The sequence below is a fragment of the Penaeus monodon genome, chromosome 13 (assembly GCF_015228065.2).
Source record: "Penaeus monodon isolate SGIC_2016 chromosome 13, NSTDA_Pmon_1, whole genome shotgun sequence".
Lineage (NCBI taxonomy): Eukaryota > Metazoa > Arthropoda > Malacostraca > Decapoda > Penaeidae > Penaeus > Penaeus monodon.
Window position 1 is genome coordinate 33870377 of NC_051398.1, and position 27234 is coordinate 33897610.

A 27234-nucleotide genomic window follows, 5' to 3' on the forward strand; every position below is an offset into this window, starting at 1 on the left:
CCCATCCTCCGCCGCTCCATAATAAACATCCACTTACGAAACTACACACGCGGAATCAATAAAAATGGCTATTTGGTAATCCCCTGCACAGCTGTATACAACTACTCTCCGCTCTCCCCTCTCCCTTCCCCCCACTCCCATACCATACCATCCCCTGCCAGCCTGAACCCACCTGCCCGCTACAACACACGCGCCGGTACAAGAACATCTGCTCCCACTCGCACGACACACTACTCGCCGACACTCGCGTTAAAACAAGGACCTCCCCGTCCTACAACTCTTCGCGCGCGCACACGCACACGCACACACGCACACACACACACACACACACACACACACACACACACACACACACACACACACACACACACACACACACACACACACACACACACACACACACACACACACACACACACACACACACACACACGTATGTATATATACTGTATGGATGTGTATATTGGTATGTGTATGTGTATATTGGTATGTATATATGTGTATGTATGTATATATGTGTATGTATGTATATATGTATGTATGTGTATGTATTTATATATGTGTATGTATGTGTATGTATGTATATATGTGTATGTATGTGTGTGTGTATATATATATATATATATATATATATATATATATATATATATATATATATATATATATATATACATAATGTATATGTATGTATGTATGTATGCACACGCACACACGCACACACACACACCTGAGCTTTCGCCGTCATCCCCCCAACCGCGTGAATCATGAAGCCCGCCGAATAAACTTGAAAACCACAACAACATCCGCTTTGATACATGACAACTCATCCAACGAGTCACACTGGCGACTCACTCCTCACCCACTTCACCCCCCCTCCCCCTCCCTTCTCCCCTCCTATCCCTGATGCCTCAGCCCTCCCCCCAACCCCGCCCCCGCCCCACCCTCCTTTCTTTGTTGGTCGTTTTTCCTCGGTTACTTTCCCTGCCTTGTAATTCCTGTTCTCCGAAATTGGATTTAAAATAATGCCTCCCCTCCTTCCCCCCCCTTCCCCCCCTTCCCCACCGCTGTCGGGCGTATTGACAAACTTGACTAAAGAGCGCCGTCTCCTTAGCAACAAGGGGAACGAGCGTGGCGATAGAGAAAAAATAAAATAAAATAAGGAAAAAAAAAAAACACTGCAAGTTAGATCGGCTGGTCACGGCGCCGCCCGCCTCGCCTCCCCTCCCCCCTTCCTCCCTGTCCGTTTCCCTCTCTCGGAACACGAAAGTCCACATCGAACACATCCCTCGCCAAATTAAGAGCCCCGATATAGCTCCGCGCCGCGCTGTCCGCCCAATTAAGGAACTCTCCCGAAAAGAAACCTGGAGCTGCATGAAATCTCGCTCGTTTACTCTCACTTTCTTAAAATAAACTTCACCGTCTTTCCATCGCGATAAAAGCCAACTGCGCCATTAAATCGAGCTTCACAAGAAAAAATCCCGAACCCCTCGGGATAATTTAGTAAACGCCCCAAGGCATTCCAATATTCAAACTCGCATCTGGTCTTACCCGCTTTCCACGTCCTATAAAATCCATGGACATTAATAATTAGTGTGTGTGTGCGCTCGCTCACAGCCAAGCGCCTTTCAGTCGATTTACATACCTATGTAAGTACACGTGTATACACACACACACGTAAACACACGTATACACACACAGGAAACCACGTCGACCAGACACGCCAACTTCACACCAAATCTGACTAAGGGCAAATGTTTCTGTAAATTCAATTTCTCAAACCAGGGGGGGTCTCCCTACCAACTGGCATAACTGCTACAAAGAGAAAGTTTCATTCATATTCCCAGTGGGAGGCCCAATGGGGGAGGAGTCAACGTAAATTTACCCAACTCACAATAAAATCGGAGTAAACAATAGAATAGAGGAAAATGTACAAAGAAATTTACATTTTTCTTTTCCCCCCATGAGGTGCCAACAAAAGTAGAAGTCAGACAGTTACCTACTTTGATTAAAACTTATTTAAACAAATACACATACAAACGTTTGTGTGCGCGTAACAAAAGGAAAAAACTGCAATAAGACGACAGCAATAAGAGTAATAACCGTTATTCTTGCAATAGTTGCTTTTTATATGAATTCACACGTTCATAACTATAAAGTGAGACATAATCGCCTCATGTTAAAAGCCTTTTTTTTCCCAGAACAACAAAGATAACAAAACAGAAGCGGTACACACTGCCCAGCCGCACTGGATGGCCCGGCCGATTCCCGCTTTACTCCTGCCCATCGGTCCCCAACAACACTTGACTGAGGTTAGCCAGGGCTAGCCAAAGGACGAGTGTTGATACAGGGGAGGGTGACCTTAGGAAGGTCAAGGAGAGGGATTAAGGGTGAAGGGCGGCCGGGCTGAGATGGGTTCGTGACAAGGGCAATGGGAGCGGGAGGAGGAAGGGAAGGCATAGAGGGATTTCGCTGGGGATGAGGCAGGACCGAGCGGCGTGGAGGGGGATTACAAGTTAGAAATCCCACGGCCCATTAGGATTAGATCACCTTCGTGAAGCCCGCAGCCAAATGACGGCTTAAACGCGGGGGATTATCGGCCGAGATACGGCCGCAGACTCCCGTTCCCGTATCAGTCTACCCGATCGATCCACACAAAAGCAACAAGCACTTACATTAGATGCTTCTTGCACACAAGCACGTACGCACGCACGCAAAGGTACAAATAAATGGAAAAAAAAAATCTGCTCCGTTGTCTAACTACAGTCAGCAGAAACAGACCTGCAATTAACCTATCTGAACAACGGCTTCCCGTACCCTTTCTTCACCCCTATTAGACTCGTGTTCGGCGCCCGCGGGTTCAAGATCCCAAGCTAAAATCTCGGGGAAAGCAAGCGCCCGAATGTGACCCTTCAATTTTCCGCCCGCGTGGATTGTAACTGCTGTTAAGGCAGTGATTCCTGGATCGTGGAGGTTAGGGGGCGGTGGGGGGGGGGGGGATGAGTAAATTCGAAGGGAGGGGCTGGGTTTCGGGGATGGGAGGGGAGGGGAGGGGAGGGGACGACAGCAGGTAGAATGGAGAAAGCGAAAATAATAATGGCAGGAAGGTGAGGTGACCAAGACTGCTGGACAATTATACAGTAAGAGGTGGTAAGAGGAAAGAATAAACAAAAAAAAGGGGGGGGGAGGAGGGATAGACGAGCTCAATAAAAAACTTGGGCAAAATCGGAATACGACCCGCCTAAAGCGAGACAAAATGGGATCTACAAGCACGGGGAAGAGGCAAGTGTAAAACACAAAAGGTACAGAACGAGAACCTGGACGCCCATTGTTTCAGGGGAAAAAGGCTTATTAACTCCCTTGGTCTGGAATCGCCAAAGGGGGACAACTGATGGCGTTTTTAATAACAGGACAGGTAGAACTAGGCGGGGAAAGGGCGAAGGGAAGAGGCAAGGAAAAGGGGAGGTATCTGGAAAGTACAGCACAGCCCGGTACGCGATGAATACGATAATATTTTTTAGCTTCTGTAACAACCACCTCCGCAAAGCGCCGAGGAGAGGGTGGTCCAAAATCTGACCACAAGCGCGGAGTCCCAGCGTCCAGGCATGAATAATAAAGGCGCTCCTGGAACACAGGCGACTCCATGCCTCTAAACAACTGTACGCGATTTACAATCTAGGTTCTGCTCTATGCACGCGGTCCACCATCATCCCTTTGGAAAATGTAGACATGAAAGTAACACAGGTCAGGCAGGGCATGGGGTGGGAGTGACCCTATATGCAGGGGAAAGGTTATAGGGGTGTGTGATGGGTCATGGCAGGGGGGGGGGGGATGTCCCTGTAAGCTTCGGTGAGGCGGAAAGATAAACACTTTAACAAGGGGGCTGAGGATAACGAGATAACGGCCGTCTGCCTGGTAACAGTCAAAGTAATTAGAGGTATTGGGACGCTGATCTAGGCCCCTGGGTCACCCACAACCCCCCATCAGAGACAACCCTCCTCCCCCCTCCATACCCCCAGGGGACGAGCGAGGCCTTCGTACGTTAGGGCTGGAGTTACACACACCTTAAGGGAAGATCGGAAAATGACAAGCACCGCCATATTTGCCAAGCTAGTGGTACCCTCGGAGTGCGATAAACCAACAATAATGACAAAAATAATATGATCATAGCATAAAAATACCCAAACTCCATTACTCACGAAAACATAAAACCAAAGTCCGCTGTAACTCCGTCTCTCTAGCCTCAAGTTAGCCGCAAGAGAAGGTTATTTACCGCGCAGTTTAGATCCTTAGCTTAAATTTGCCGAGAATTTATCGTACGGTTATGGAATATACAAGTAAAATCCTAATGCGTTGCAACGAGCGAGAAGTATTGTTTGCCGCACTTCCTGGCCTGACTTAGGTAAATCCACAAACAAAAGCTTAATCTGCAGACTACTTACTTCCACAAGCGTTCGCGCAGTCAGGAATTGAAAGTAATCGCCCCTTGTTTGGCAAAATATGTCCTACCTTGCGCATAAAAACACGAGTGAACCTCTAAGTCCTGACGACAAGAAAATGTGTGTATGATCTTACGTTATTTAATATAATACATAATATATAATATATATACATATAAATATATATTAATATATATAAATAAATATATCAAAATATAAATAAATAAATATATTATATATCACTCTCACACACACGAGAGAGAGAGAGAGAGAGAGAGAGAGAGAGAGAGAGAGAGAGAGAGAGAGAGAGAGAGAGAGAGAGAGAGAGAGAGAGAGAGAGAGAGAGAGAGAGAGAGAGAGAGTGAGTGAGTGAGTGTGTGTGTTTACAACAAGCCGTGACGGTAACCCAGGACGGACGCTTAGCCCTGTCCACCAAACCGGCAAGCAAGCAGGCCAGGCTGGACCTACGCAACCCTGCCTTGGCTCAAGCAGCGTTTGCTTTCTGCTTGATATTATCATCATTCCACGTGCGTCTGTTTTCATTATTCAGTTCCCTCCCATCCTTCGATTCGTTGTGCTCCTCGTTCCATTTTCCCGTCGTTTTCCTACTATAGGTTATGATTTACGACGTTAATCTGCCTTTGATAAATGGAACACTCGTCAGTTGTTTATTGTTTACGTTCAAGCTTTCCTCCAGCCGCACTCCAGTCCCGAGGCTGAGCGCCGAGGCCGTCTCATTATAAGATGGTATATGCAGGATTTTGTTGTGCCCTTGTTTACTTAAGAAGCACCGCTAATTCGCTTCTTAAAATATTTTCAAGAAGTTGCTTTAATATCTCTCTCTCTCTCTCTCTCTCTCTCTCTCTCTCTCTCTCTCTCTCTCTCTCTCTACATATGTGAGTGGAGTTGTGTTAAGAGCGCAATATATAAGTTTTACCTTGATAGATAACTGAATCCCATATACAAGGAGTTTAAAAACCGATCTCGTAGAAAAGAGCAGCTGAAACGAACGAGACAGGACAACGGAGTAAGATCGCACGCCCGAACCTGCAAACGCGCCCACTGATTCGGAGTATGGTCGGGTCGGGGCAGCCCACCGCCAGCACCTTACTATGGCCACGCCCACCGACAAGACGACCATATAGTGGTCCTACAATCCCCCCTCTCCGTCTATCCGCAGGCCACTCCACAAAGCTGCATCCGTGACTATTTCTCTAACACGAACCTTAAATCTGGCCCGCCGTGACGGGCTCCGGCAGTAAATCGTGTGTATTTCCCGATACAGACGCAATTTAACAAGGAACATAAAGAAGGCTATTTCCAGTGAATATACAAGACGTAGTGGAATACTGATCTTGGACAAAGGAAGTTTGGTTGCTAGAACAAAGTCAGCGAAGACCCACAGGATGACTTACTCGCATATCTCGAACTTTTCTCAAACCGAAAATAAAGCGGTCCTGCTAGACTGAATAAACAGCAGAAGTGCAAAGTACAGGGAGAAAGTATGGCGGGAGAAAAAACAACAAAAGTAACAGCTGAATAAACAATGCGCGAGACAATAAATAAATAAACAAAACGCTTGAGGTTTTAGGGCCAACTTAGCAAAAGACATCACAGCCTCCCCGCCACGCCCACCAGCCACCATTTCGAGAATAATCTGCCGCCGTCACGTAAAACGCCAACACATACTCGTAGCCCCCCCCCCCCCCGCCCCCTCACACAGACAAACAGACACACCACGACAACCATGAATAACTGTCCCGTTAAAATGCCGCGTATGTACACAACCTGGCAAAACGGCGCCTCGTTACTTGCGTTCAACGGCCCACAAAATCGGGTAAGTGTCTTGGCGATTACCCTTTTCTACGCGGCAGGACCAGGACGAACCGAGCTGCGGCCGCCTCCGTCAGATCTTGCCTAAATTCCTCAAGCCTTTTGATTCAATTCCTCCCTGGATGGAAATCGGCCTCTATTCAACGGCTTGATCCGAACATATAGTCTCCATTACAAACGAGAAAAGGGGGCCTTTCATCACCCATTAAAAAAAAAAAAAAAAAAAAAAAAAATCGCGGGTATCGCTCCCAAGGGAATCACACGAAGGGCATGCTGGGCTCGGCCGGGGTTGCTGTGGAGGCGAGGACGGGGGCGCTGGCAGTAAAGTCTGCGGGGAACATCCATCAGCAAGGTGGCCGCGTTTACAGAAGGTTGTCTCGGCGGTGCCTCTTGTTTATACAGCGACCACCTACCCCCCCCGCCATGCAGGCCACCCCAACAGTGCCGCTGCAGCTGGGGGTTCCCGTTACTTCTGACCAAAAGCATCGTTTAAGAAGATTCACCAAATGTTGGAACTTTTGGACACTAAATCAAACTGAATACAAATATGCGAAGAATGTAATAAAATAGATATAGTAATGGTAAGGTATCACGTTTTCCCTTTTCTATCGAACACATAACCACACCGTATGTAGCCGATGTCAGTGCTGGTTATTAATCATTAGTTAATGTCGTAATGACACGTCTCATGAAGGCCAATCAACGCCATGAATGGCAGTTTAAAGTAACAATCGCGAGCACTGCTATCATCGACTGCGTAGGCGAACGGCCCGGTAAGGTACGAGTACACACTATCCAGGACAGTAAACGGAGGCGCCTGCCACAATAAACAAAGCATTACTTTACTTCCCAACTCGAACCCCATAACCACAACCAGCGCTCTTTTCTGCCCCCTTCCCCCTTCCCTTTACCCCCCCCGACCCACCGGCCCCCTGCCCTTTACCCTCCCCTACCCTCCCCTTTCCCTTCTCATTAAAACCAGCCAATGGGGGAAGAAGCGCAAAACCAGAGTTCAATTTTTTTTTTAATCTCCGTTCTAATCCTCTCGATAAGCCGCGTTGAATCCCTTCCGTGGCAATCACCGGGGCAACGAAGACTAAAAACGGAAACCGAGAACGTCAAGCTCGCGACAACTAAACGGGTCGTTACCCCCTATGCCCCGGGGCTATATCTCTAACATTACGACCATCAAAACGACTTGCCTGGATCTCCGGCCGCCGTTCCCTGCTCTCTCAAATGAGCGAGAGAAACACGCTCTTCATCTCCTCCTCTGGAATTTTCTGCGGCGTTGCAAGGGACACAGAAAGAGAGCCCAAGCGACCAAGCCCGATGCCAGGATTCCTTTCATGACCGAGGACTCTGGTTTACAGTGAGGCGAGGAGAGATGGGAAAGGAGCTGGGAGAAAGGGACATGGAAGGACAGGGAGAGAAGGTGGAACGTGGGAGAGGGAGGGAAGGAGAGGGTGGAGGGTGGGAGGAGGAGGGACGGAGGGAGAGAGGGGATGGAGGGTGGAAGGAGGGGGAAGAGGGAGAGAGAGAGAGGAGGGTGGGAGGAAGGGAGAGGGAGATAGAGAGAGGGCGGGGGGTGAGAAGAGGGGGGGAAGGCCATGAGAGAAGGTGATGAGAGGGAGGTAGGGAAGGAGAATGGGCGGAGGTGTAAAGGGATCTAGGCAAGAGTAGGATGAAAACTTCACAAGGACTGGCAGGGAGAGAAGTTGGAAAGAAAATCAGATAAGACGGAAGAGGGAGAGGAGTGACCCTCGCGCAAAATCTACCCAGAGCAGCTGCCCACCTCCGGACAGAAGGCAGGGGAAAGAGGCTCCTCGCATCGTCTGTACTCACCTCTTCCTTGGCGACATCTCCGTTGGTGTTCTCGACCTTCGCCGCTTTCTTTTCTCGCCGGAGGAACGAGAAGCTCCTAGAAAAAAATAAAAAATAAAAGGCGTTGTGCATGGCCGTTCTCCGTGTCTTTCTTCTATAAATAATTTTAGGTACTTCTTTAGTTCATTTATACATCGACATTGCTGCAAGATTCATGCTCTGGAATAACAAATGAACGACTTATCGGTTTGTCTGCACGATCCTACCTGAATGATTTCTTCTTCTTGACCTTCTTCTCTTTCTTTTCCTCCTCTTTCTTCTCTTCCTCCTTCTTTTCAGTCTCTTTGTTGTCCTCCTTGTTCACTTCGTTCTGTGGGGAAGAGAGAGAACAAACGTTAAAGCTTGCAAAAGAAAAAAATACAGAAAGGAGCTCCGTCCTCATCGTATACATCAGCACTAATACGCAAAAAAAAAATCACCAATACCTATAGCAGCCACACCAGAATAACCCCCTTAAAACGCGGAACACAAATCACCCTATCGCGTACAATCCAAACCCCTGGAGACCACATATACAGACCTCCCGCTAGGCCCATGAGCACACCGCAACATGGCAGGTGGACAGGTAAGCTGTAATCAAGTCAAGCAGACGGGAGAGGAAGGCGGGTGGGCGTGGAGGAGCGCGGCAGCCGAGGGGAAGGGGCGAGCGCGAGGGGAAAACTCTAGGGAACGCCCGGCCCTTCATTCGACTCCCCGAAGGAGGGGAAAATCAATGTTTAGGGAATTTATGACCCATCAAATGCTGACTGTCACAGAGGGGTTCTGTCGAGGGGAAACTCAAGGGAAGGGGAAAACGGGGGGGGGGGGCGAGGGGATGAGAGGGAAGATCCATATCCCATTGAAGCCAAGGATCTTCGAGACACCTCTGCAAACAACGGAGCCCAACTCCCCAAACGACCTCGAAGTGCAGTTGTTCTTCCCTCCCCCCCACTCTCCTTTAAGACGGGATAATCCTACCCTATTTCTCTACCTTTCCCCCTCCTCCCCCTCCCCCATACAGCCCCATAACAATGCCTCCTGCAGCCCCGCCCCCACCCACACCCCAGCCCCGCAACCCCCACTACAAGCCATCAACCCACCCACCCCTCGCCGCCCATCCCTGCCCGAGACCGTAAACGTCCTATAACTTTTTGTACTTACTTCCCGGCTACAAGTTTAACGATCCCCATCTGGAGCGGCTGTCGTTGTTAAAAATCAATGCCGCTCATGGAATTACGCTTTTACGGCAAGTTAATTGTTTATTGTGTCTTTATTTACGAACCGGGCGTAATGCGTACGAGGAAGAAGGACGAGGAAGAAGGAGAAGGAGGAGGAGGAGGAGGGAATCAGCAAAAAGGAAGGAGAAACGGCGGCTCCCGGAGACATTAAAATTTCCTTTAAACGCGAGAACGAGAAAATAAACGGCGTATAAAACTGAAAAGATGGGGGGGGGGAGGAGAGAAAATCCTGGAAAAAGGAGGAAAAAAGGAAATGTGGATAAAGCAGAAGCACAGCCAACTGATGAAAAGGAGAATGACAAAAATAAGTAAAATAAGTAACAGATCCAAATCCCACCGACATTCTCCGCTCAAGGCGAAGCAGGAAACATTGTTTACTGAACTGGAGTGTTTAATCTGAGGAAGGAAACTCAAGGGCCAGTAAATTCTTCGCTGGTCTGGTCAGGGTCCTTGCGGTGATGGGATTAGGGAAATGGAGAGAAAAGAAAGGGGAGGAGCCATAGCAAAAGCAAACAGTTTAGGAATTCCAACTCTCCATCAAGAGAAAATCGTCGAGATCAGCCACTCATGTACTATGTGTACGAGTGTATGATATACATTACATGGGTGGGTGGGTGAGTGAGTGAGTGAGTGAGTGAGTGAGTGAGTGAGTGAGTGAGTGAGTGAGTGAGTGAGTGAGTGAGTGAGTGAGTGAGTGAGTGAGTGAGTGAGACCTCAGGGGCGACAACAGCGTCTCGCCGTCGACTACCGGCCTACCGCAAACATCGATCAGCAGGCACAGGGGCGAGAGTAAACACCTCCCTTCCTCAAACAATGCCACGATTGCACGGCCGCCCGACGTGTGTCCCGGGCAGCCCAGCTCCTTAGGGAAAGTCAACAAACATCCACCTGGAACTCCCTAAGCCTAACCTGCTTCCCGGGGGACCTCGTACAAAGGCATATAAACACAAAATTGACATTCAGAGCAATAGAGGTGCCTACACTCGGGAGAAAGTGTTGGGGAGGGGCGTGTCACGGGCAGCATTTATATGAATGGAGCGGAATTTATCACCGCGAGGGAAACAAAAGGTAAAGAGACACGAAAGTGCCTAAAAAAAGGGGGGGGGGAGGAAAACACGAGATAGTCAACAGGTCGGCCTTATTTTAGAAGGCTGAAACAGACGGTAAATGTCCTGCGATTCTACCAATAAAAGGAGTACACATCGACTGAAGCGAGCGGACAAAACGCGAACTAGCAACAAATACATAAATAAAAGTATAATCATAAAACAAGGATGTCGAGCACAAATCACCGTCCATCTAAGTGACAAAATGCCCGAATCGTGTTCGTATGTAAAGCCCAGCATCTATTCTCTCTCCTATACCCCGTACGATCTGCCATTCTCCTTCTTCCTCCTGCTATCTCTCATTACCGGTCCCTCTCTTTCTCATCTTCCGCCTATATCATGCAAGATCATGCAATTGTCCTAAGAAAAGACGTCCTTGTGCGTCATGTGAGCGAGAACGATACTGCCTGCAACAGCGTATTTTTTCTCTCAATTTTCCTTCTCAAATTATCCTATCGATCACAAGCAGCAATCTGCGACAAAGCAGCAGCAGCAACTGAAAAGACCGAAAAACTGACACAGCTAATTTGGGCGAACGATCAGAATTTTCTCTTCCACGTCGTTTCCAGAAGAATAAAAAAAAAAAAACGTATTAAAGTTGCAATCTTCTTGCAACGCCAATAGGAAATACTGCGACAAACGAAGCTCCCTTCTCCGTTCGGATGGTCGGCCGTGTTTGATGGTCTTCATTCTCTTGAAATGTCGGCTCTAAACTCCATTAGAAAAGAAAAGAGTGAGTGAGAGAGAAAAGCGTGAGTGGAAAAAAATACAATACTTCATGAAAGTCCGATAACCCTTCTTCAAGTTTCCAAAAGTCGAAAACTTGACCTTTTCCGATAGACGGTCCTACAGAAAAGAGACAAAACCTTGACAAGGTTCGAGCAGACGAAATCTTTTCCCAATTCGTAATAGCCGGGCCTTCCGTTCCAGAAACTCAAGATCATATCACAGCCTGTCTAATGGGATTATCTCATAACAGAATTGCTAGTTATCTTTGTTATCTCCTGACCGACGACTTCCGTCCAATCTACGACCTTCTAACCAGCATGCTTAACTTTCAGTCTCGAGAGTCGTTTACTTTACTACGCAATTTCTAACAATTCCTTTTTTTCCGCCGTGGGCCGAAAAGAAGCAGAAAAAGTAAATTAAGAAGTTCATGAATGCCGATTAGACGATGCAGTGTTTACCCCAAGTTCAAACAAAACAAGTAGGTCGCTTTAATCCGCTAACAACTACATTCCTCCCGCCCTCCTTTGGCGTATCTTTTGGCCGTTGTAGGAGGAGGCCATAAGGTCGATATTAGCAAGGATAATTTGAGGGATCAGCGAAAGCAACGCGCTGGTGGTGGAGGCGGCGGCATCCGGAGCAGGAAGGGAACCGGTTCGGCGAGAGGCTCGTATAACCTGCTCTGCTGCGGTCTGGCACGGGGTGGGGGGGAGGGCTCCACTACCCCCCACTCCCTTCCCTTTCCCTCCTTTCCCTCCCCCTCTCCGGACTTCACTATCCCTCTTCATGACTTTACCCTCTTCCCCTTCGCAACCGCAACTGCCCTCCCTCCCGCTCGCATCCGCCTCTCATCAACCTCTATATCGATGTCCTTATTCTCTACTCAATCTTAGTTTCATTCATCTTGCAATAGCCAATATTACCCGACCCTTTCGAACCACAATGCCACAACTTTTTTAACCAGCTTCCCCTTTGTGATACGCATTGCGGTGCAGAGCAGCATGCATGCAAGCAAGCAATGCAATCACACCGAACGGAATTCATCACCACTTTGGCCTTCCAGACAAACATTTGGTCGTCAGACAAAGGCGCCCAATTAGATTATGTTTACGAAGCGGCTGCAAGATAAGGCCCTTGACGTCACCAGATGAACTTTAATAATGCCTCGCTACAGACAAACACGAAAAACGCAAGAGTCACTCTCCTGGCGACAGCACGGTTCCCCGCAAGGACATCGTGCATCTGTAAGCAAACAACCCTCCCCCCCCCCTCACACTCACGCCAAAGGGTGCTGCATCAGGGCGGCCGCGAGCCTAGCTAAGCACGCCACGTGGCCATTTACACCAAATGAGCAGGAACGATCCACCACCAACCATACGGTCAGCTTCATAACATCAGCGCCAGAAGCGACGCCTGACGTCACGCGCTCAACACTTAACGAGATTCGAAATAAGTCAGGACAGCTGATCGTGCAACTAACCCCCCCACCCACCCCATCCCACAAGCAGCTGGGAAGTCGAACGGGACGCAGAGGAGGAAGTGAAGACTTGTGTGGTAGGATCCGAGGCCCGGCGAAGCAACACAACCACCGAAAAAAATAGACAAAGCGCAAATAACAAAAATGGCGTGCAAAAAAGATAGCTGCGGTCCGAGGAACACCGGCAGCATCACACCTGCCACGCGTTTAACCCGATACACACTCACAGACCTTGAGAAAAGACAACTATGTGCGCCGGATGACGCGCTAGTGCTGCCGTTTCGTAACATTTAGAGAAAACAGACAGAACAGTTTTGAAGATCGCCAGGAAAAAGACGTGACAGAGGAAGGAGGGAAGGGAGGGAGGGAGGGAGGGAGGGAGGGAGGGAGGGAGGGAGGGAGGGAAGGAGGGAGGGAGGGAGGGAGGGAGGGAGGGAGGGAGGGAGGGAGGGAAGGAGGGGAAAGGGAGGGAAAGGAAAAGGCAAGGAGGGAAGGAGGAAGGGAGGGAAGCCCCCGCCCTCCTCCTCCTCTTCGACAACGTCCTGACCTCACCGCATTCCCCACAGGTCACAAGGCTGACATGACCCTTGACCTTTGACGAGCTGAACATCTTCATCCCTCAGCAGAAACATGGCAATTACCAGAGTACCACGACTGCAGAGACGACCCCCACCACCACCACGACCCGAGAAAGGAGGGGTTGTGTCAATCGACGCTTCATTACCCACCGATTGCTTGCCCCCCCCCCCCTTCCTCCCCCCCACATGTCGCTCTCGTTTCCGAAATGCGATGGAGAGGGGCTTGAGGGGGGGGGCACGCAACGAGGCCCTGGACGCCCGCCAGCCGAGGAAGGAAAAGCCTAAACTGAATGGCTGCCATGGTATAATGCACTTTTCCTTCTTTATCCGGTTTCCCAAGAGTATATCATTCTTATCTATCACTTTTATCATTATTATTATATTCTACATCACGTCTTACTATATTGCATTCGTGTGCGTGCGTGCGAGAGAGAGAGAGAGAGAGAGAGAGAGAGAGAGAGAGAGAGAGAGAGAGAGAGAGAGAGAGAGAGAGAGAGAGAGAGAGAGAGAGAGGGGGGGGGGTCTCGAAACTATTATGTTGAATCCTTACCAAAACACGGTGCCATTATTGAGCAGCAGTTATTTAAGTGCTAACGTAAATGGAGGGTGAAGCCAAGCACGCCCATACGAGCCGCGGCCACCTGTCGGAAGCCCGGAAGAAGCCGTCGCCGGCCAGCGTCGTCAACAGCACCGCCCGGCCGCCAAATCCCCCGCTCGCGCCATAACCACCTTCGGAACCACAAAGAGCCTTCCTCCTTCCAAAGTCGCACGCACACGTCGCCATAAAAGCAGGATTCCGTGCCGCTATCTGCCGTGCGATGGCCGAGATAGCGGCAGGCAGACGACGCGTCCCGCACCCAGTCCCGCAGTCGCCCTGGTCACATTTCTTGCCACTCTTTCTTGGACTGCTCCGAGTTCCTTTGACCCCGAGGAAACCCACACGAAGAAAAGGTTAGGCAAAGGGAGGATAAAACGGGTAGTAATACACATAATCGCGCCACATTTAAATCCAGACTATCGTAATGGTTTCCGAGTCCCGCGCCCCCGCATTCCTGACGCCGCGGAGACAGTCCACGCGGTGTCCCTTAGGACCTCCACTGCCCTCCCTCTCAACCGCCAGCACATCTCCCTCTATCACTGCGCCTCGACTAATAAAGACACGAGGCAGCTTGTCGCTAGTCATGCCACCATGACAAGCATCCTGTCAAAAGACAGTACCTAAAAGTAACATGTGGTTGATATCCTGCTTCTGGTAGCTAGCATGCCCCCTTCCCCAGCGTGCCTTTAATAAGTGAACTGTAAAGCTTTATCGAAAGTCTTATCAAACAACGCTCCCTTTTTTGCTTCCAAGCTATCACTTATCTAATTAGTTTTTATGCAAACCAAAGGCCCGCCCCGCCAAACCCCGGTCCTTCAGGTGGCCTCAACCCAAAGGCTCCTCCTCCAGCAGTCTTTCGCACCGCCAAGGCCAACGCCAGAATAACGAGCGTTTTCACGAGAATTCGTTACAATCCGTTCTTTACAAACGCATTCCCTGGCCCCGATCACATCCCGGCTCTCCCTCCTCCATCTATCCCCATTTCAATGACCATTTCGCTCACATTACGATCTAACCAATCCTAGATTACAAATGTACCGAATCACCTCTTAGACCTCGCCCTATATATGCCACACAGACCTTGTCCAAGCCCCTACATTGGTCAGAATTATCTTCCTCCAATGTAATACATGCAAATATGTAATGTATATCACATGGCGTTATATACATATATGCATACAAGCTATAAGGCTAGGGTAAGGAGGAAAACAACTTTGGCCATTATGATTTTATCGTTTTTGTTAGTTTTAGAGTTCCTTATAAAACTGCTACTCACTTCTTTCAAGAATAAATTGGCTCAAGAAACAAAGGGAGGGAGAGACATATGCATGCATACACACGCATACATACATATTTACACATGTAAATATACATACATATATATATACTCTAAATATACATACATATATATATACTCTAAGTATACATACACATATATATACTCTAATCTAAATATTCATATATATAATCTAAATATACATATATACATCTAAATACATATATACCTGTATATTTTCATTTATATATGTATTTGTAAATGTACATATACATGTATATGCATATGCGTGCGTGCGTGCGTGTTACAATATATATATATATATATATATATATATATATATATATATATATATATATATATATATTTAGAGAGAGAGAGAGAGAGAGAGAGAGAGAGAGAGAGAGAGAGAGAGAGAGAGAGAGAGAGAGAGAGAGAGAGAGAGAGAGAGAGAGAGAGGGGGGGGGGGGTTGCTACAAAAGCATCTATAAAAAAAAAAAAAAAAAAAAAACGCAAATCCACAGAACTAATTATGATGCAAATGATACCAGCTTAATACCTGATATTAACTCAAAGCAAGCAACACTGATCCCGCTTCGCGGCTGCAACTTGTTTCCCCCTAAACACTCAGGTAACGAAACAGCATAAAAGGGGGAGGGAGAGGGGGGGAAAAGGGGAAAAAAGTCAAACTACTATTGGCCCTTTTCCAATCACCCGCCGAACCACTTTAACGACCATCCGACCAATCACGCCAAAGGATATCCTTGCGCAACGACCAATCAAATACGTCACGTCTTGAACACCGCTCGGCGAGTAAGGCCTACCCAGCCCTCCCCTCCATTTGCTCACATTTTCCATTTCCGCCCACGGACCCCAGACCGCAATTGTCGGCGGCGGAGAAAGGAGGGGGAGGGGGAAGAGGAGAAAGGAGGGGGAGGAAGAGGAGGAGGAGGAGAAAGGAGGGGGAGGAAGAGGAGGAGAAAGGAGGGGGAGGAGGAGAAAGGAGGGGGAGGAAGAGGATGAGGAGAAAGGGGGGAGGCGGGAGAGGGAAGGAGGGAAAGAGGAGAGGAGGGGAGGAAGAGGAGAAAGGAGGGGGAGGAAGGAGGAGAAAGGAGGAGGAAGGAGGAGAAAGGAGGAGGAGGAGGAGGAGGAGGAGGAAGGAGGAAGGAGGAGAAGGAGAAGGAGAAGGAGGAGGAGGAAGAGGAGGAGGAGGAGGAAGAAGAAGAGAGGATGTGGAGGCGGGTGGTGGAAAAGAAGATAAAGGAGGGGTACGGGAGGGAGGGGGAAATGTGGTCTGGGAATTTCATTATAGGGAGGACTTTTCGACTTTTGAAAGGAGACGAATCTATTTAATGTATTATAATCCCGTGCTTTGATATGGAGATTAACACTCTCAGGATTTCCTACGTGCAAACCTTTGGGGAATCGAGGATGTTCGTATCCGAGGTATTTTTATGATTCAGTCCACCAGTTATTTTCAAGAACTATGGCAGGAGTAGAATCGGATATAGCCTCGCCCAGTGAATCTTTGTAAATCATCTTATTTCGGGTATGTTAAAGTGTGTACAGTGCGCATGGCCTCCCTTCCCTTCCTTCCTCCCTCCCTCCCTCCCTCCCTCACCCCCTTACTGTTTCCCTTTAGGTAATGAAAGTCACATTTTTAAACCTTTAAATTAATGACCGTATAAAACCACGATGCACACTGACCAAGTACATCACAATATCGTTAAGGAAATTGAGCTATACAAGGGAAAAGCCCTCATTTACGGCGGTTCGGTGGCGTTCCAAGAAGCCGGGCCATCTGTTATACGGGAGGAAACGACGAGGAAGGAAGTCGACGGTAACTAGTATGGTTACCACATACAACCAACCACTCGTGACTGACTGCCTCAAGCGAGCGCGAACGGCGAGTCTTTTCCCAATATACAAACTGCGGCTGAACGGCAGCATGGAGAAGTGGATTCGCAAGCCTGTTACTTAGTTTCCTAAGAGAATACTTAATTCATAATACTCCCACTTCAATTTTATGCCAGTAGACATTGTGATGGCGAATGATAATGGTGCGGTTGGGTGGCAGTTGGTCCCACGGTTTGAAATTCAGGGGTACCAACCCTCCCCGTTTCCTGTCGCTCAGGGCTGCCACCATAACTTCCCTGTCCTTTAACCTCATGGCGGGAACACCGACTACAGACGCCGAGAGGATACATTCAAACACTGCCGCTCCGAAGTAATGTCATTATTTGCTGACTACGTTATTTAGTAAATAAAAGAACTTGTCGTTTACTTGGCATACTAAGCTGTCCTGGTCAAGAGCGATGCCCCGGCGCGGCGGACTTGCCAGATCCCTCTAACCAAGTCCGTAGACATCACTAACCATACTCCCCCCTACAGCCATTGCCCTTTTCCATGGGTTGCACAACACTGTGAACACGCCTTTACGCAATCTATTCGGACCTTAAAAACTTTGTCCATTATGGAACTACAACTTGGAAACCAATATCTGAATTCCTGCTAAACAAAGCAAGTCGGGCTGAGGAAAGCAACGAGCACAGAAGACGCCCACGAGGGAAAAAAAAAAATCTTCCGGTATGACAAGCGATAAGATATTTGAAATTAAGACTCGAATACAGACAATGCACGACATAAGACCGACTTCGCCTACGACTCATCTCTCGCCTTTCCTGATCGTGGTCTATCCCTGCCCCGCCGATCTACGAACGCAAAGCCAAAATCCTTGTACTAAGACGAACCTGCAACTCTCGCGCCGCAGTCTTCCCAGCCGCTCCGCCACATGTGTTTAATAACTCAGCCTGTATCTCCAGTTTCCTCGCACCACCGCCGCGCATCGTGTCGCCGGCACCATCCCTATGACACCATCATCGTTATATGTGCAGACCACGATTGTCACCTTTCTGTATTTTCACAGAAAATATGTATGTGTGTGTGTGTGTGTGTGTGTGTGTGTGTGTGTGTGTGTGTGTGAGTGAGTGAGTGAGTGAGTGAGTGAGTGAGTGAGTGAGTGAGTGAGTGAGTGAGTGTATATATATATATATATATATATATATATATATATATATATATATATGTGAGTGAGTGAGTGTGTGTATATATATGTGTGTGTGTGCGCGCGCGCGCGCGCAAGCGTGTGCGAGAGAGGGGGGGGGGGGGTTAGTGTGTAAATGTAACAGACAGTTAACGGAATGAACGAAAGTAAAGTTGAAGAATTAACAAAACAGGTAAATCGTGTTTGAATACGCGTGGTGGAGGGGAGGGAGGGAGGGAGGAAGAAGATAAGAGGCGAAGATCAAACATTTCGAGAGGAAAATCAAGGCTGAGGTGACCCGAGAGGCGAGTTGCAACTCAAAAGGCCCACGACCCGGACTCAACCCCCCCCCCCCCCCGTCGTCAGGAAGTCAATTGGTACGAGAGGGAGGGAGAGGGAGAGGGAGAGGGAGAGAGAGAGAGAGAGAGAGGGAGAGAGAGAGAGGGAGAGAGAGGGAGAGAGAGGGAGAGAGAGAGAGAGAGAGAGAGAGAGAGAGAGAGAGAGAGAGAGAGAGAGAGAGAGAGAGAGAGAGAGAGAGAGAGAGAGAAATATGGTGTAGTTATTGGCTCAACTTCTGATTTACTTCTAGTTCAGTTTCCTGGTAAAAAAAAAAACGTCCCTTTCTTATATCTCTAAGTTTTGTCTTGAGAAAAATCGAGAGAAAAAAAGACCCTTCCATATTCAAACCCCCCCCCCCCCCCCAAAGCACACACTTTCTCACATCCTCCTGCTTTACGTTCAGGCACCGGGAAGGGTTGTGTGAAGGGAGGGAGAGTGATTATACTATGACCGAGAACCTTTCACAGCGCTATGGAACATCGCTTACCTGCCACTTTCGTCACCCTGTAGATTGTATTACCGCGAGAACTTGCATTATTGCGAACTATTGTTACAGTCTACTCGTAACAAAGCCCCGCTATCAAATTTCTAATGCACCATACGCCATTTCCATCGGATCTTAATGGAAGAAGCTCCCCCTCCTTCCTTCCTCCTGAAACTCTTCCCCAGAGCTTGCTCGATGGCAATCTCCGCTTGTCCTGTCGCAACCTAACCGGATGATCAAGGTCATTATCTCAGAAGAAAATTAACAGGAGGCAGAGTTTCACCTTTTTTCCATGCCGGGAGGGATGTCCCGGTTCGGTTTCTCACGGCTTGCACGAGACAACTGAAACGTTAGCAGCATCGGGTCTTCAAGAAGGGGAATACACCGCACTGATATCAGGCAATGTTTTTGTTTAATTTACTTTGGTGGGATACTTATAATATAAATATTCAATTTCTCGTTTCCGCCACCAGGACCATGTTTGAGGCATGGAAGTACTGATGTGCGTTTGGTGACAAAATAAAGAATACAAGTGATTAGTATCTAACATTTTATAATGCATACCTCAGAACAGATCGAAGGCAAAATAATCGCTTATCACTTCTGCTTTCTCACTGGGCCAGAGGGTTGTGCTCTGCTCTTTCCGGTTTCATTAATCCATCCCCCACCTCCATTCAAGTATATCAGGAAGCCATTGTCAGGTAAAATCAGGGCGATCTTTAGTAGATAATACCACTCAATTTGTTTTTTATTAGATATCTCGACAGCATACTCTATCTACTTTCTTGCAATGAAGCATTAAGCCATGATGCTTTGTGGAACAAATTGCTCCCACCGAGCTGATTCACATCTTGCGCGCTGGAGCATCTGCGGCCGCCTTGGCCTGCGGGCGCGGGAGGCCTCGAGTCAACGGCTAGCGGTTTGCGGCTGGCGGCTAGACTTGTGGCTGGAGCATATGTCGAAACAGACAATACAACGCTATTGACGGACAGCACGACATAAAAAATGGTCGTCCCTACGGCATACTTACGACCGCCGAAAAATGACCATAGCTTTGGCTTGAAGGGGGGGGGGGGGAGGTATCCTAGGTCGAGGTGTGTCAAACTCGCTGATGTTGGCTCATCAGAATTACAGAACTTCCATGAATCTCTTAATGTTTCGTGACAACACGTCATAACCGACACAAAGGCAAGCCTACCTGCCGACACCACCTTTCCCTGCCCTAAGTACCGGATGCGATAATTGTAATGTAAGTGACTTCTACCGATGACGGTCGCTATTTCGGAAGCGCCCAGTTTTTTCCCTTCACCTGTTTCTTCATCGACTTCCTATATTAGACGACGAAGCCGTCCACTATACACACACACACACACACACACACACACACACACACACACACACACACACACACACACACACACACACACACACACACACACACACACACACACACACACACACACACACACACACACACACACACACACACACACACACACACACACACACACACACACACATATATATGTATGTATGTGATGAGCGAAACCGGTTAATCGACGGGAAGTTATATAATATTACCAGTGAAAATATTTTCCCACAGTACCAGTTCAGATTTCATTCACAAGCAGGACTGACCTAATACACCGTCACTTCCCCTGTCCACACACGCACGCTCCCTCTCTCCCTCCTTTCCTTTTCTTTCTTTGTTTCTTCCTTCCTTCGCTGCCATCACCGCCGCCTCAAGTCTCTGAGAAAGTGTGTTTTTTTCCCAAAGCCTTGCTGCTAAGGACTATCGTCCTGCCTACGATGCTTTTGGCACTCAAGGATGGGGGTAATACAGTTAGGCCATCGTGACCGCCTGTTTTAGATTTGGTGTATATGGTAATCTCCTCGCGTCTGACCATCCGCCTACCATACGGTCTGATATTCTACCATTTATCTGCTCGCCTTCCCTGCGCTCATCCGGGCTACTGTGCTCACTGGAACAACCGGCTGCGCTCGACATGTCCCTTATGTAGAGGATGCATAAGTAGCCCCTCTCTGGCATTGATAGTCGCTCTCAAGGTCAAGCTCGAGTGTCATGCCCTGTTTCGGCGGTGATGTGTAAACAGAACACTTCGAGATGGTGAGAGGGGAGGGGGAGGGGGTCTGGTGCTCTTCCATCTGACCTATTTAAATGAACATACCCGGAAGCCCTGTTCGCAACACGCAACCGAATCAGAAGGGTCGGATACTTGACGGGTGTTTCCTCCTTCGAACGTCTGTAAACTCTGTATTAATGGTGTAATGGACATTTATTAAACAATCTATAAATCAAACCTTACTTCAAAATCACAAACCGCCAATAAACTTGAACCCTGGACCTCGACTAGCATCTGGCCCTGCACCACTTGCTGGCTTTAAGTCGGCTCTCGGCCACCTGCTGCTCAGCCCTCACTCAAGGGCCCCTCAAGACTTTCCCACACGCCCACTTCAGCCCTGCGACGTCGCGCGGCCTGCACTCGGACAGATGTCATCCGTAGGCATCGCAAGCGCCCACTTATCTACCGTTTGCGGCTCGGCGATTCCAAATTCATTACCCAGACCTGTCTTCTGCGGTCCACTGAGCAAATTAACAAGGCTACACAACCCTCGGCCCCGAAGAAGAATCTGCGACTTCCGCGAAGCAAAGTGCGGTCGGCAAGGCGCGCTCCTCATAACCATCATCTGCAACAGCTCCGTTAATGGCCCCATGAATCACGAGCTGCCATACCACCACCAGACTCCCCACGAGATAAGGACAATAAATACCTCCCAACACCGCCGCCCCTGCCCACCCGCCCACCTCACCGACCACCACGCCGCCTCTGCTGTTCGTTTCCCCGTTTTCCTGTCCCTACTCTGTCTCCATCAATCACTGGCGGAGTGTCAGGAGCATAAACGCTCTCCCCAGCCGCTCCTTCGTGTCCTGGAGGAGGATTAAAAAAAAAAAAAAAAAAAAAAAAAAATAGTTCCGCACAACAACGCTCCCCACCTGCCGTGAGATCCTGCCACACCCTCCCACCCTCTGCACACGGCCCGCGAAATCCCCGTGATCCCGCCCCATGCCCTCTCCCCAACGCCAGGGTCTTAGATCAGTCACGAATTATCGGCGACCCGTGTTCGCCGAAGGTCACGGAGGGGGTGCAGGGGAAAGAACCGAGAGGGCAAGGAACATCTGCCGCGGAGAAGGAACGCAAGAGGTGTCCTCCTTGATGAGGGTTAGAAGGAACTGAGGAGAGCATCAGGGGAGGGAGGGAGGAAGGAGGGAGACTTTACTTTAATAAGTTTATTGAGAAACGGATATGGTAATTTACATTATTTTCACTACTATTTTAATAAGTCGATAGATGGATATACAAGTGGAAACGAGGGAGAGGGAGAGGGAGAGGGAGAGGGAGAGGGAGAGGGAGAGGGAGAGGGAGGGAGGGAGGGGAGAGAGAGAGAGAGAGAGAGAGAGAGAGAGAGAGAGAGAGAGAGAGAGAGAGAGAGAGAGAGAGAGAGAGAGAGAGAGAGAGAGAGAGAGAGAGAGAGAGAGAGAATGAACTGGGTGAACTAATACACAGGAAAAAACAGGCTGCGGTGGTTTTGCTCTTTAAATGTCATCACTTCTATATGACGATAATATATGTCGAGCTCTGCTGTTGTGCAATACAACGCAGGGGCAGACAAGGTAGCAAGCAACCTCAGGGGTGGACGAGAAAATAAGCTACCATGCACAAAAATATAAACGAAAATACAAGAAAAATAAGCAAAAGAAACAAAGAATGTAATTTAATTGCAAAAAGGATAAAATTTGACAAAGGAAGAGCATCCGGTGTCAAGAGACAAGAGACACCAGACAAAAGATACCGAAATGTTATGGCAACATACGTATGGGAACGCAAATACAAATCTACTGACCTATCTACTATGTACTATCTAGGTTTACTATATAGCTATCTAATTATCTGCCCATCTATTGTGGTCTCCCTCTCTTACATATATAGTATATACTACAAATTAGAAATATTTTTTTGTTTCCGGTCCTCGACGGGGCGGACTGTCAACTTGACATGAATAGAGGGGCGTTATGACGCTCAAGAGGGCCAAGGACTCCAGAAGTGGCGGCTGAGGCCCTCTTGGCACAGAAGGTGGAAGCGCGTGATCACAGGCACGTGGTTGGTCGTGCGATCGGATGCGTATGCTTACAGCCCTTGCGGGGAGATGCCGCGCGACTGCGTTTTCGTTTTTGCGCTAATGGAAAAAATAAGAAGAAATAAACATCGTATTATGTAGAACAACAAAACGCAGAGGAACTTGGTGTGTACTAGAGCACCAAGGACACAGGGTCAAGGAGTTGCCGACCATTGTTTATGTAAGCGTGACGTCACAGGACAACACGTCCGCCACAAGGGGCACTGTGTCCCGCTTCTGCCCAGGCCTCTCTGGCGCCTTGCGATAATTCTTTGCGCGCCTCACTGCCTCATCGCTGGGCTTCATCCCTCCTCAAGCACGCGGGGAAGTTGTTTACGCACCAGATTAAACAAAGCAAGCGCAGGTATCGCGTTCACAATCCGCGGAGCGGGATCAGAGGGTTCTAAACGGGGTTGGCGGAGTGTCCAGCGTGCACTCTCTCAAAGGCAATTATCGCCCCTGAATTCCTGAACCGTCCCTGAGCGCCACCTCAGCGCCCTCGCGACAGCCTCACGCTCCCGGCCATGTGGTCACCTCATGATGGCGGAGGAATCCCTTGCGTCAACACTCCTTCCCGCCCCACGATTCCTGATATGAACTTTACCCTCGCCGACTCGAGGATAAGAGCGCTGTCTTAACACTTCACGAGGGTGAAGAAATTCATTACGTTTCGCTCTCGTGCGTTCAGCAATTAAACATCTGCAGCCTGCTCTGCGTATCTAATCCCAACATGAGGATTTCTGTAATCCCACAAGCAGTAGAAATGTAGCATTGCTAGGTTCGTCTGCCTTTCCTTCCCTTCCCCTATCCACTACTGCATCCCCGAACTAAATCCTACGCAGCGAATGCCATCCTCAAGCCGTGGGTAAAGTCCCTCTTGATGCAACGACCCTCGCCGCGCTTTTGTTGTTGCCGTGTCGTCGCATCCACGAGACTGCGCGAGGGCGAGTCTGGCCAAGAGGACGCCAAGGGACGGTCAAACCCGCCGATTTCTAGTCGAGCTTATCTGTAGAAGAAAAAAACAGGAATCGCCGGTCCCTCTTGTCCCTCCACGTTTACCGACTATGGGTTGACAGTTAATGGAGGGATTACATCCTTGGTCGCAAGGAGCAGTAGCGCGGCCGGTTCGCAGGACTCGGGCGTGTGGCTGGGCTAGCATACGACCTTGACAAACCCACCACTCGCGCCGTACCCAGAGACCCACGCTACAGCCTTCCCTCCTCCCCTTTCCTATGCCCTCGACGCCCGCACGCGAGACTGAGGGTGCACAGAAACAATTCGCGAATGGAAAGGAGGAACATTTGTCATGATTAAAATATATCGGTATGGATAGTGTATCTGCTCATTAGTAGTCCATATTGTCAAACTCGGAGAGAAATTTACAAGAGAAGAACTATGAGGCAATATAGAAAAGTTTTGCATGAATTCTTGCCACGATAGAAAAAACATGCCCCCAGCCACTTACATATACACAAACAGACGTCCACACATGCTACCCGTAAACACACGCCCTCGAACCGAAACCGCCAGATCTTCCACCCAGTCACGTCGACCACCAGAGGGGACAAGATACAACTGAAAGCCTCCTTTAGAGTGGGAATACTAATGGCGAAATTTGCATCATTATCGCTGCCATAAGAGATAAGTCTTTGGCCAGACTACGCAAAAAATGCAGCCTCAAAAAATACTAATATCCATGGTAAATTCAAAAATAGTGCCTAACATAATGCCTAAATCTATGAAAGTAAATAACTTGAAAGATAAATGCAGACTTTCTGAAGAAGAGCTCAAAGCAGGCAGGCGAAGGTCCCTCCCTACCCCGCCGTCCCCGCCAGGAGTCAAAGCCCCTTGCGCGACAGCAGCTCGGCCTACCGGACGCGCTTCACAACACTGGGCCGGACTGTAATGGCATCCCTGTGCTTTCCCTGAGGAGTTACCCTTTAGTTTCGTATCCCCTTTCTCCTTTATTTTGTTTTATTTCTTTATCTCTTCCTTGATTTCTATTGTTTATGCATACATCTTCGAGCCTGAGTATTTGCAGTCCTCGTCTTTCTTTCCTGAAACTCAACCTCTCTTACAGCTCTGTCCTTCACCCTTGCAAAAAGAATGAACTCTGCCAGGATCTCCAGCCCCACCACTCCTCATTCTCCGCCCAACGCTCCTCCTCCCTCCTCCACCCTCCACTCTCCTCCCTCCACCACCCGGGCGGCAATACTAGCGCCAGCACCACAAAAGACTCGCTGCCACTCTCAGGCACGACCCCGCTATAAACGTCGCCTGTAATGTACGCATGTGCACTTTCGGTAGTCAGGGCTCCTCGTTATCAGCCATTATCCCTTCACGCAGTTCCATAACACCGCATATTCGACTTTAGCGATCCTCATAATCAACCCCGGAATTAGTTCTGTTACCGATTAGCGTGCATCATCAGTAACTAATGAGTATCGGTATTCCCGTGTTGCACGCACCGATAGCACCGGTTAAAAGTTCCTTTCATGATTTACTACTGTGGCACTTTAGAAATGTGAACTTTCCAGTATATCACATATTATATAACATTCTTCTTGAGCAATATTTACCAAGAGATGTATAATTATACATATACACATCTGCATACATGTATAACCTGCATGTATGCATGTATGTACGTATGTTTGTATGAGGCATGTGTTTGTGTCGAGTATACAACACACATTCATATATCTAGCATTACGAGGCTGACTCCCATTACTTCTAGACAGCTTCCGGTTTCCCAGCTCAAGATAAAAAAAAGGGGTTCCCAGAGATGTCACTTCCTCCTTCCAAAATAACTGGTCCTAAAGCCACCGCTGTTATCATCGACAAAGCTCAAAGCCGACATTCCTCCTTCCCTTGAATTAACGTTTCTTTACAACTCGATGATCTACTACTGGCAGGTTCCTCCGATTCGACAGCCTAAGAAGGACATCTCACTCCACACCACCAACTCAAGATTTTAAATAAGAAAGTCATCGTAACTTGATATTCCATTAACCTTGGATTGCGTGCATGTGAAACAAAGACATACAACAACCACAACAGCAAAAAAAAACGCTCACCCGCTCACTCACTCCCCACAGATCCTCTTAAAGCCGTCACAACACAACACAGCCCAGCACAACACAACACAGCCCAGCACAACACAACACACACCAAGTGTTGAGCCTCTCCTGAAGACAGACGCGCGCCCCCACCCCCGGTCTCCCCCAGTGGTCCTCGCAGACGGACAAGGGTAAGAAGGGGTAACGTTTGTAAGGCGTCAGGGCGCGGAACAGGTTTTTTGTCTCGAGGTACTGGTGAAGGAGCTGCTGATGATGGTGGCAGGGATGCTTCAGGAACGACCCGCTCAAGGAGACCCAGTTTTTCCCCTAGCGGTCACACCGGTCATAGACACTCATATGATATTATATTATATTATATACATGTGTGTGTGTGTGTGTGTGTGTGTGTGTGTGTGTGTGTGTGTGTGTGTGTGTGTGTGTGTGAAAGAGAAAAATAACGAAAAAAAGAAAGCGTGTGTGCGTGCGTGAATAGCGTACTCAATCATGCACACCAAGAATCAATAACACACGATGATGTATCCGAGATCTGCATTACAGTTTATCAATCACATCAAATCATACGCTGCCATACAATAATGACCTATACGTGAAGCCATGCACGCCAGACAGGCAGACGATCGCCAACAAAACCGCTTACCCCCCCCCCTCCACACCGAAAGGCCATGCAGCAGGGATCGAGCAGGCACACAAGCAAACGCCTTCCCCAAGCGCGGCCCGACCGGTAGCGCCCCAACTGAGCCTGTCACCTGATCCACTCATGCACACGTTAGCAAGGCAGCCACGGGCACGCGCCATCCACTCCAGCTGATCCACTTAGCAATTTTACGACGATATCCCGAAGGAAGGTGACGCCGATGTCATTGGAGATGGCGGAGGTAACATTCTTCTTGCGTGGAAAACAACAAATCGTCCCATATCCGACAAATTCCTCAATATATATCAAATATTTCAAAAGAAAGCACG

At 48.6% G+C, this 27234-nt stretch overlaps 1 protein-coding gene across 6 annotated transcripts in view; it reads right to left on the reverse strand.

The window, feature by feature from the left end:
* LOC119580250 (fibrous sheath CABYR-binding protein-like) overlaps positions 1-27234 on the reverse strand; it is a 135991-nt gene that overhangs the window by 79341 nt on the left and 29416 nt on the right. For all 6 annotated transcript variants that reach the window (XM_037928294.1, XM_037928284.1, XM_037928283.1 and 3 more), the window contains exons 3-4: positions 8357-8460; positions 8112-8187 (exon numbers count right to left, since the gene is read on the reverse strand). In XM_037928294.1, the coding sequence (XP_037784222.1) occupies positions 8112-8187; positions 8357-8460 (180 nt within the window). The remainder of the gene's footprint in view (positions 1-8111; positions 8188-8356; positions 8461-27234) is intronic.